The 12,582-nt window shown below is 34.9% G+C and overlaps 1 protein-coding gene across 3 annotated transcripts in view; it reads right to left on the reverse strand.

Annotated features, from left to right (window-relative positions):
- The window catches only part of LOC137237914 (lysosome membrane protein 2), an 89,945-nt gene that overhangs the window by 3,617 nt on the left and 73,746 nt on the right, over positions 1-12,582 (reverse strand). For all 3 annotated transcript variants that reach the window (XM_067762282.1, XM_067762284.1, XM_067762283.1), the window contains 2 exons: positions 6,884-6,975; positions 74-583 (listed from right to left, as the gene is read on the reverse strand). In XM_067762282.1, the coding sequence (XP_067618383.1) occupies positions 74-583; positions 6,884-6,975 (602 nt within the window). The remainder of the gene's footprint in view (positions 1-73; positions 584-6,883; positions 6,976-12,582) is intronic.

Below are 12,582 nucleotides of genomic sequence, written 5' to 3' on the forward strand. Positions count from 1 at the left end.
AATAATTATATATGTAACAATATGCTGCTTATGTAAGTTATAAATTAATTTTAAAATTAATATCTATGCTCACTCTCTCCATTAGACCAAAACGTTGGAAATCTATAATGCCTGGCACTATTTTTGACGCTAAATGCACCAGCGGATCTTCGTAACCCCAGAGATAGTCGTGTACTGTCAATTTTAACATTGGCTTCGAATCGAATTTCTTCATTAGTACATTTATAGCCATACTCGTAAAAACTGAATAATCAGCTGCAGCTGACATCACACCCATGTATGGTATATTTGGCGCAAAAATCATATCATCCATTGGATCACCTATTGAACGTTCGCGCACAAATCTTACAGTACGTTTTGGTGTATATGTGATTGTGTTGTTGTCATTGAATAATACATCTTGATTCTCCAATACCTCTTGATAAACATACGGGCCTGTTTCGACTACCTTCAATTTTGCATCGTGTCCACTCATAAATGCATCCACATTTGTGACATTGAACATAAAAACACTTATGAATACCTCCAGTGGTGGATTTAACCATAAGTTGTAGAGTATTGTACCAGGCTTCAGTGTCAATTGCTGTGAAATCGTAAAAGAAAATCATTTAAAGCAGCATGATTAAAAAGTATAGCATTACAATTTTTTTAACTAATTTTAAAATGTGTTATCATATACGAAGACAAGAAGTTCCAGGAGATGTGTTGGGCAAACGAAGAGTTACAATTACGCATGCAGGTGAGGTCATTGTTATCTCATTTACAGTATTTAAAGGGTCCTTGCGAACGAGTTTCGAATGAGGAAGGTCCAAGAGTCCACATCTCAAGAACAACCGCCGAAAAGTTCCAAGAAGAGCAGCGAATTGATTCTTTCTAATAGACGAGATCTCCATCTACTGATTTGATCCCGAAACTAAACATGAATATATGAAAACAAGCTAATTAACCGATGGCGAATCAATTCAAAGGATCAATCTCAGGGCGTCCGTTTTTTTTTTTTTAAACATTGAACAGCAAATTGCGAGAGGTTATCAAGGGGAATAGGCGTAGTAAACTACCGTCAGAAGTTCAGTTTCACAAGGCAACACGCCGGAATTAAATAAGTGGTTCTTATTCGCTGTACTTAGCACTCAAGAACTTACTTGTTCCTTGGCTCAAGGTAAACCTTCGGGTACGAAATTTGACTACAATAGCGACATGCTGACAGCTTTTGCGAGTTCGCAACTCGCGAGCGCTGTCCTGCATGAACTTTGGCATAGTTTAACAAATTAGGATGGGACAGTTTTTGGCCAATCTTAATATTTGTATGCCCTATATGTACCCATACTGCGAAATTTCAAGCTTTTAGCTAAAAAAATGGAGAAAAAATTATGTAAACTGTTTTATCCGAAAAATCTGTTGCATGGGAGATATATGATATAGTGGTCCGATCCGGTCGATTCTCACGAATGATTGGTCAGACACTTACCACCGGATTTCATTAAGATATCTCAAGAATTTGGGGACTAGATTGCCTTCAAGCAAGACAGAGGGACAGAAGGACATATGGACATGGTTAAATCAACTCAGCTCATCATTCATCTAAGCTTATTGTTAGGTCTATCTCTTCTCTTTTTAGGACTTACAATTTTGAGATTCGTGACAAAAATATACAATTTTTTTATGTTTCCCCACCTCTCGTCCATTTACGACCCAGTCACCTACGTTATTCTCCCCCACTTCCTTCCTTTTTCTCCTTTAACTTCACTCTTTCCCTGTCTCTTTACGTAGGCTTCTATCATTTCTTCGGCTCCCTACTCTTTGCGAAAGTTTGAAGCAAGTTTTATTTTTATGCTTTTATAACAACTTCTTTCGACAAATTTAAAAACAATGTAGGTATAAAATAATCGAGATATATATAGACTTCTACACATCATAATCATCAGTATCGAAAAAAAATTGTATTAAGCCATGTCTGCCGTCCGTCCGTTAATAAGTTGAGCAAATATTGAGATATCTTCACCAAATACCTTCGGTGAACGGGCTTATTTGCACTCAGAAGAGATGGATATTGAAAATGAACAAAATCGGACAATAACCACGCCCACTTTTTCCATATCGAAATTTTAGAAAAATGAAAAAAAATTAGATAATTCCAAAACGAACACCGCTAAGCTACTGAATTTGTAGCTTAATTGGTTTTATGACGCAAAACATAAATTACAAAAAATGTTTAAAAATGGGCGTGGCACCACCAACATTAATAAGAAGAAAATTTGGAAGTTGAACAAACCGTAAATCAAAAGCTGTTAAATATATAACATTGAAATTTGGCAGAGCCACTCTCCTTGCCAAATTATATAGACTGAGTGAAGATAATCAAAGTCGGTTAAAACCCACGCCCACTCTTCCTAAAGGTCTAACCTTAACAAAGTTTGCAGTAGTCCTGTGCACACAGAGTATATTAACTTTTGCCCATATTACGGTATACAACTCAACTTAGTTGGGTTGTAATTAAAACAACTCAACTTTCAGACAACTTAACTCCTATTTGGTATTACAAATTACAACTTATTTCAGTTGATGTTGAATTGGTGCTGCCAACCTAAGAAAGTGATAATTTGACAGATAAATGAACAGCTAATCAATTTGTGGCGAAAATTTAAGCATTTTCAAAAGTGATTTTGTTATTACAAGATATTATATGATGATGTATATTGGAACGATTTTCCGTCATCCCTTGTCAAATTTGGTTTTGAGGCAAACCGGTTTCGGCGTTGTGCCATCGTCAGTGTCGATTTTCGTTCTGATCTGTTGTTGTCGTTTGTCCTGTATTTATAGTTCGTAGGTATATGAGCAGGTATTGTCAAATTGATGCTTGTGTATATTTAGTTATGTGTATGTGCTGTGTGTTCATTCAGAACCGAGGGTGGTTTACTAATCGATTTGTGTGGCTGACTGGGGTAGGTAGAAATCTGTGATTTTAGTCGTTTGGTGTTTATTTGTTGTTGTGTGTTTGTCTGTTGTACCTGTGTGATTAAGTTGTTTCCTGTAAACAAGTTTTAAAGGCTCGAATATTGTGTCAGAAATTGTGTTTATCTGTTCGTTTATTATTCTACCGTCGAATGTTTTCTGTTTGTAGATTTCAATATTTTCGAGTACGTTGAGACCTCGGTCCTTTTCCTGTATATGAAGAACCCTAACTGTTTTATTGATGTTTGCTGGGGAACATTCATTCTCGACCATGTGGTTCGCGAAGTTAGACTCGGGTATAATGTTTGGATTCCGTATTTTTTTGTTGTAATCTCTAATATGTTCTCTGAACCTCATTCTTATTTGCCGTCCTGTTTGTCCTATGTAACAATGCTGGCATCCGCAGGTAAGCTTGTATACGACGTGGCTGCTAAACGGATCATCTGAGTTAATGTTAGTTCTTAGTTTTCGCCCTAGATTGTTCGATGTTTTGAATGCTGTGTTAATGTTGTATTTTTTAAGGAAGTTTGCCAATTTATATGTTGCTTTTCCAGTATATGTCATAGTCGCCCAGCTATTATTTTCCTTTTCATTATTTCCTTTTGGTTCTTCATTTGTCCTTCTGAGCTTATCTACTAGTGCTTTTTTATATCCGTTGTTTGCAGCGGTATTATATATGACCTTATGTTCTCTCTTATATGCTTCTTGTGTAAGCGGTGTTCTTTCAAGTCTATGTACCAAGTGCCTTAATGCTGCATTTTTATGCTGTTGAGGGTGATTTGAGGTATTGTGTATTATTGTGTCGGTGGCCGTTGACTTTCTATATATGTCATAGTTAAATCTTTTGGCTTCTTTATCAATATTTATCTTGAGGTCTACATAGTTGATTCCTCCGTCTTTTTCGGTTTCCATTGTAAATTTTATATTTCCGTGCTGCTTGGTGAGGTACTCCAGTACAAGCTCTTCGTTATTAGTAGTTAAAACGCATATTATGTCATCCACGTATCATCCACGGAAAATCAACCAAACAAGATAAGTCATATTATATGATATGAAATCTATTTTATAATGGCGAAAATGTTCGTGATTGACATGTCGCGAATACGGAAAACATTCGCGTGATCATTCCAATCCCTTGAAACTACCAAGCACCAAGTAAGAAAATGTTTAAGTGACAAATAATGAGTTTCAAATGAAGTTATTTTGCAGATTTGAAAGAAAGCATTTTACTCATTACTAAACAAAATTAAGGACCATTTCCGCAAACGCTTTCGAGCGAAGGCTGTACCCCTATTTTAAAATTATTCGCCACATTCAGATTCGTTGCTGATGGCAGCTATCAAAAATGCTGTGGAAATGATTTTGGTGTTGGACCGGTTTTAGATATTATTGAAAAGCATATTTGTGCGAAGTGGATTAAAACCCAAACAGCAAAAATTGTATTTTACTTTAAAACAGGATGCCCAGGAGTAGTGATTAGTAACGATGGGACTAACGTTCGCATAATTTCACCTATTTTGGCTGCATCCGAACTGCGGCCAGCCTCGTCCAACTTCGGAATATCGCTCCATAAAGTCAAAAAGTTATTCAATGTAATCCTTCGTTTAAACGTTGTATTTTTCTATAAATGTGCACAAAATTGTTGATTATTTTTTGATTAAAAAAGGTTTAACTACCGGCTTTAAATTTTTTGTTTTTTTTTTTGTAACGTTTTATGAGCCAGTGCACCATCTAACTCTTATCAAAGGTGGTACCAAAAGACGCGTTTCGATCTCCGTTTCCCCCAGCAGGTTAGGGGGTCAGAATACACCCGCAGTAGGTATGCCCGTCGTAAGAGGCGACTGAAATACCAGATTCAAGGGCCTGTGTAGCGCAACCCTTTCCGGTTGCCAGCGCAATATACAGCTTCTCCAAACCCAATTGTCAACCTCTGGGTAGGGAGGGAGGAATTGCCTGAAGGTTTATTGTGGTCATATAAATCGTTCCCGAGATGGTCGGGCTAGCACCTTAATGGTGCTGTGTTACCGGAGCGTACCGGATCTGTATGCGGCAAAGGACCATCACATCGATAACACTCCCCAAAGCCTTCGGGGAGCAACCTTATCGCTACAATAACAACAACAACATCTCCGTTTTTAGGATTCGAAAGCGGAAATTAAAAAGTTTATTTCTGTCGCAAAATATTCACAAAAACCACAAAATGGCTCGAGAGGGTCCGAAATATGAGGCCCGGTCCACGGTTTTTTTGCACAGAAGATCTTTCTGTGTTGGCGGCCTTTGGGCGCGATTTTTAAAAACAACCTGGGTAGGTCCAACGCCTTTCTGCATTAGTGTGTACACAAAATCTGGCAAATTACAACCACATGGAAATTTCAACCCACATGATATGATAGAAATACAATTTTTAACTTTTGTTTTCGGATTCTTAAATCGGAGGTAGAAACGCGTCTTTTGATACCAACTTTGAGAATTTTTGTTAAAAATTAGGTGGTGAACCGTCTCTTAAAACGTTACAACAACTGCAAAATTGTATGAGACAACTGCTAGTAATCAGTTGTAAGATTTTGACGTTTTTGACAACTACACTAACACAGCGTTGTAAACGGTAATGCCACAAAAAGTTGTTAGACTAGACAAACCAACCAGAGTTGAGTTGTTAAAGGTAATAGGGGCATTTGTTAACATAACGGTTGATCGTATCGGCATAAACGAATCGAGATAAATATAAACTTCCATATATCAAAATGACCAGGATGGAAACAGGAATTCGTTTAGCTATGTCTGTCCGCCCGTCTGTCTGTGCACGCGATAATTTGAGTAAATACTGAGATATTTTATTGATATTTGGTATATGGGATCCTTGGCTCATTTCCCATCGCTATTTAAAATGAGCGAATTCGGATGATAACCACGCCCACTTTTTACATATATAACATTTTTAAAAGTACAAAAAACCTGATTTTTAAGTAAATAATACCCCTAGAAAGTTTAAATTTGACGGTTGAACTGATATTGAGACTTTTAGTTAAAATTTGAAAACATTTTTGAAAATAGGCGTGGCACCGCCCATTTGTGATAAAATTAATTTTATAATTATTATTATTTATAAATCAAAAACCGTCAAACCTATCATAACAAAATACGAAGAATGCTTAAAAAAAAATTTACGAAATCTGTTAAGAACCACGCCCACTTATATACAAAAGTATAAAATAAGCTATAGCTTTGCAAAATATCAAATTTTGGAAAATGGGCATGGCACTGCCCCTTTTTTGACCAAGCAATTTTCGGGAGCCATAAGTCGAAGAAAAATTAAACATTCATAATATGATTGGGTGTACATATGTTCATTATAGCAGAAAATGTTACTAGTAAAAATGGACGGGATCAGTTAAAGACCACGCCCACTTGTATATACAAAGGATATTTAAAATGGTCGTAGACTAGAATAATAAGCTATATCTTAGCGAAAAATAGTTTTTTATCAATGATATTCCTTTTACCAAGTTTTATTGTATGAGGAAATTGGGAGATTTTTTTATGGGCGGTGTACGCCCCTATTCCGATCAAGCATTACACAACATTTCTAGAGCCTCAAAAAAATAAAGCCCTTGTAACAAAATTAACAAAAGTAAATTATCTGAAATGAACTGTACAATTGAAACTCACGCTGAGTATATAATTTTCGGTTATCCCCGAACTAAGACACCATTGCTTGTTTTCTTATCCAACCAGCTTATGTTTTCTTTATCTTTCTTATGGTTTTTATAGTGGCTCTCCAAACGAGTAGCCACTTCCAAAAATTTAAATAAATTACATATACCCGGTACCCCTTTTAGTATGTAGCTAGATTTATATAGAATTATGCACGATACTTTAATAATTAAATCATTTATAGATAATGATAATGTAATCTATGTCTTATACTTACATTATCGACTAATATCTGTAAAGGATCGATTGCCATCATCAGCGCGGACATAATTATCAACGCAATGCCAAGGCTAGATAATTTCAGTATTCCTGCAATTAAAAAAAGAAGATGATAACTTATTTAGAAGTGTTGATGCAATTGAAAGTGCAGTGAAAATTTTTCCTATTGGTACCATATTCTGCACTCGTCTTTGAATGGGTTAAATCGCTTATAATATATTGTAACGAATTTACTGAAATTCCGCTAATTCCAAATCTTCTGCTAACGTCCGAAACACTAAACTGCTGAATAAATAACTCCAATATTGAATAATGCAAAAATGGCCTTTATTAAAGTACTTCACAATAACACTTATACTTCGCAACTGATAGCTTGCTTAAACCAAACTGATTGTCGTGCCTCAACTGTTGCTGCTTTTATACTGTGCGGTTTCCTCGTTGACATATTTCTAGGCGCTTCTATTTCCAGAACTTACGAGTTAGTTATCAGCTATAAAATTACTCAGCTATAACTACAGATGCACGATTTTATAGATTCTCTCATAGCCCATGCGCGTGTATATGTGAGTGATACTGGGACAAATGATTGCATACTTTTGGGAGTATCTCAGATATATATGCATGTGTTTGTGCGCTACTATCCGCTGCTTGTATGGACATATGGGCAGACATAATAATTGATTTGTTGATGTGCATACAAGTCACTGCTAAGTATCGGCTTAGAGATTATAGTATCCCTGATGTGTTGCTAATATTCGTCAAAATATGGTACACTTTGCAGAAAAGGGATAATAGTTATAGGTAATGATTATACCAAGAGTAAATTGTCTTGTATCAAAACCGAAACCTAAACTGAAATGAGTTTCAAAGACCGAAACCAAAACCAACACCAAACTGGTTTCACTTCTCAGAGAAGCGACATTGACATCGAACCAAACATTTTTGAGTTGAGTCAAATACATATGTAGAAAAAAAATAAATAGGAAAATAAATGTTATTTAAAAATGGGTATAGCTTTCCAACAAAAGCTGCATACATTTACAAAAAAACAAAAAAAAAATACGAAAATATTTAAAATATTTAAGTAAAGAAAAACACTTAGCAAAACAAAAAGAGTTATTAATATGGAGATAATGAAAAAATAATAACACTAAAAACTCGAGAAGCAAAGCTAAACAAAGTCAGCAATCACGAAAACAAATATAACGACCTACAACAATAAAAACTATTGAATGAAGAGATAGCAACAAAAACAATGTTGGTTGCAACAAAGTTAGATTATTCAACCAAATTATTTTTGTACCCGCACAATATTGTATGTGTGTGTGTATGTATGTATGTATGTAGACAATGGGTATGTAAATAGCGCACCGATCTCAGCAACACTGATCGAGGGTAAATGATAAACAACAACAATGGCTAATAGAGCTTTGACAAACGCAATATCAACACCAACAAAAGCAAGTCAAACGCAATTAATACATAATAAGCAACATTTTTACTTTCTGTTGCTTTCAAGCAATTGGCAACAGCAATGTTAGTTCAACAATTCCAATGTGGCAGCAGATTATTAGAATTGAATAATAACGGCAGATATAGAAAAAAAAATAATAACAAGAGTTAATTACAATTTACATATAATAGGGGGATTTCCTAAAAGTAATAGATCGAATTATTTATTTTAAATTAGACATGCATTCGCACGTACTTATGTTATGATGTATACTAGACTGGGTCGAAAAAAAAGTTGCTAATGTCCGCCCCTAAAATTTAATATTATGTTGAGAGGGTTTCGGAAAATTTTTTTTTAATTTTTTTTGATCCTTCGAAATACAACCAAAAAGGTTTTTTCGTTGTAACCTGGTTATTTGACGTCCGATTTTTAAAATTGATATGTCATTATTTTGGCCTTGAGAATCACATTTCCGTTTAATGTCCTTTTAAGCTATGAAGTCGTTTTCACATGATTAGGTCAGCTAACAAAATTGTACCCCCCCTAATGTATGTTTTTTTCCTTACCAAACGAAAGTACTTGAAAATTCAAGAAAATGTTGCTTTGAAACCATATTACTAAAATAATAAACAAAGAAGTTATTAGCACTTTCAATATTTATTGCAACAGTTATTTTACCTGATTCTTATTATACTTAGACCTGAAATTCATGATATTTTTGGAGGAAAAATTGACGGGTTTTCATTGAGAAGTTTATAAAGATATGCAAATATCATGAATAGGGAAAGTCAAAGTAAATAAGTGAGTCAAACCTGTTGTTTCGTATTTATAATAATAACACTATGCGACAAAATCAACTTTTTTTCTGGGTATTGGACAAACCCACTTTTTCGTAGAGATTGAGGCTTAAGTAAACAAAGTACTATCTCCGTTTTTCGAACTTATCCTCCAAAAAATAGATATCGGCTTACGAAGTTTGGAGTTCGAAATTCTACATTTCGAAATTTTATTTTATTTTTTTGTTAACGCGTTCAGCAAATTGAAGAAGTAAAAATGTGGGCGTGACCCGCCCTTTTCCATTATTAGAAGGGCTGGATTCTTTTTTGGAGAAATTTTGTATAACAGCTGTTATACGAGGTGAAAAGTCAGACTCTGACTTCTGAATTTGCTGAACGCGTTAAGAAAAAAATAAAATAAAATTTCGAAATGTAGGGGGGGGGGGTAAAATTTTGTTTGCTGACCTAATCATGTGAAAACGACTTCATAGTTTAAAAGGACATTAAACGGAAATGTGAAGCTTCTCAAGGCCAAAATAATGGCATATCAATTTTAAAATTGGACGTCAAATAACCAAGTTACAACGAAAAAACCTTTTTGGCTGTATTTCGAAGGATCAAAAAAAAATATAAAAAAATTTTTCCGAAACCCTCTCAACATAATCTTCAAATTTAGGGGCGGACATTAGCAACTTTTTTTTTTGTATGGAGACCAACCCAGTCTAATGTATACTAACCTATTCAAGTGCATTAGAGTGGGCTACAAAATGCGCGACAAGAAAATGTTATCAAAAATTTAATGTTTTTAGAAATATGAAAGAAATCAGGCCGAGTTGTTAAAATCAATAATATTTGAAGTCCCTGTTTCCGATAACTTACCAAGCAATGGCTTCTAAAGTTTCTTATATGTACATATTCTAATAAGACCCGGACTTTGACACAGCAAATACTCAACAGTTCCTTTGGTAGATGTATTTGCACAACTTCTGCAACATAGATTGTTTTGCCCCCGACATGAATCCAGGACCTTTGGTGTGGTAGGCGGAGTACGCCTCGTCTACACCACGGCAACCGCCGGCTCTTGATATCGCACAGCACATACAAATTTCTAGTTTTTGACTTCGATACGAATAACTTCGACGGTACCCGAAACATTATCATATCGAGTGTCAACTTTAAACATAACAAGTAACAAAGTATAAGTTCGGGTGAAACCGAACATTGCATACACAGCTGTGCACTTGAAGCGCTGTTGTGTGCTTTGTGTGGTTAATGGCGTTATAAGGCTGCGCAATAATACATGAATGGTCTTATTCTGAACTCTATATGAACTTGAGCGGGTAAAAATGCAGTTCAACTGTTGTAGGTATAAAAAATGTTTATGCCAAATCTTTTTCGGAGTGGGAAATTTTTGTTCGACTTATGGCATTAAAAATATTTTGGAAAGAGTAACACAAAAAGGCTTGGATCTCGCCCATTTTCAAAATTTGTCAAAGTTTTGTTCTTGGCAGAATATCAGTCAAATGTTGTTAAATACCATAGAGTTATTGCAAACTTTGTTAAGCTTAGACCTTTAGGAAAAAGGGGCGTGGTCTTTACCCGATTTGATTATCTTCAGTCAGTCTATTGAATTTAGAAAGGATAGTGTCCTCTCCTAATTTCGATGTAATTAACGGCTTTCGATTTACGGCTTGTTTAACTCCCAAACTTTTTTCTTCTAAATGTGGGGGGCGCCATGCCCGTATTCCAAATTTTTTTCGAATTTATGTTTTGCGTCACAAAACCAATCCGCATACTAAATTTTATTAGCTTAGCGGTATTCGTTTTTGAATTATCTCATTTTTCCATTTTTCTAAATTTTCGATATCGAAAAAGTGGGCGTGATTATCATCCGATTTCGCTTATTTGGTGAATATATCTCAATATTTCCGCAAACTTTCGTGTTAACGGACGAATGGAGGGACGGATGGAAATGACTTAATAAAATGTTTTTCGATACTAATGATTTTGATACATGGAAGTCTATATCTACCTTAAATACCTTATACCAACCGTTATCCACTCAAAGTTATAATACCGCGTGTATAAGTACAGCTGGGTATAAGAATATCTATTAAGCTACCTGATCGAAAAACACGCAGCCAAATCGTTCATGTTGCCGTACGCGAACGACGTGCCTTCAGTGCTTTAGATATCCGCATGAATCGAGGCTCCAACATCGAGGCGGTCTGAGAGCACAAGTCAACCAAAATACATGAGATACCAGCGGTCACGAAAAAACAACTACTGCGATCACGAATACATGTCAACTGACCATCAAGTATGCCTAGCCGTTCAAAGTGGTGACACCGATCGGCATTTTAGTCGATACAAAAACACCTTCGCAATAAAGGATTCAGCTACCTGCCGCATGTTTTAAATCTATCATAATCCACCTTTTTTCCATAGCGTGACGGATGCGACGACTGATACGTTGCTTATCTGGCGTTTATCATTTAAATAAACACGCAAAACTCTGCTGTGAGTTTCTTCTTAGCCTGCCAAGTAAGTGACGTTATGTATCTGCTGAAGCCATAACAATGATAGTACATACTTGATTCTTAATTGTTCACATTCTACATATAACCTTCAGAGCCTAATGAGACATGTTATGACGCCACAATTTTGACATTTATTCGTTTAACTATGAAAGGTGTAAAATCAATTCATATTAACTTTGTATAAAACACTTTTTAATAATTATGTTATAATGCTTAGATGTCAACCTCAATCAAAATCACATACAAACATGGATATATGTACATATTTATGTAGATGCATTTAAATTGAAACTAGTTTTTTTTTTCACATACATACCTTTATAAGTTGATTGGCTTGCAATTAAAATTGCCTTGGACATGACACTGTAATGTACAAGTTTTGTTGTTGGTATGTTAATTGTTAATCTAATGTTTGAGTTAGGTCAATATTATGGTTTTATTATCTATTCGATATTCGTTCATTCACAAATGTGCATGAATAAACAAAAATGTAGTAACTAGGTATGTATGTAATGGTTAATGGTGATCAAAATTTGTTTATGACTAACAACTGACAACAATACAATTTTTGTGGTCAATGAACAGGCATATTTCCTTTTTTGTTTAAACATATTTTAGCAGACGCATTGGCATCACTTAAAAAAAAATTGCACAATAACAAGTAAACAAAAGCAAATGAAGTATTTATGTTCGTACATAAATAGTTATGTAGGAAAACAAAATAAACAATATAAAAGAAATAACAAAAATCAAGCGAACATATTTGCATTAGACAACAGATGTTGCTGTATTGATATATTAAATTTGACAGTTCTTTTAGTAAAAATATAAAAAAAAATTACAACAACAATTGGGCCAGTAAATATATTGCTCAAAACTTCATAAATAGGTCAGTAACGTTTTGATTGTGATATTTTTAGAAGTCATA

Source organism: Eurosta solidaginis, chromosome 1 (assembly GCF_040869045.1).
Source record: "Eurosta solidaginis isolate ZX-2024a chromosome 1, ASM4086904v1, whole genome shotgun sequence".
In the NCBI taxonomy this organism is placed as follows: domain Eukaryota; kingdom Metazoa; phylum Arthropoda; class Insecta; order Diptera; family Tephritidae; genus Eurosta; species Eurosta solidaginis.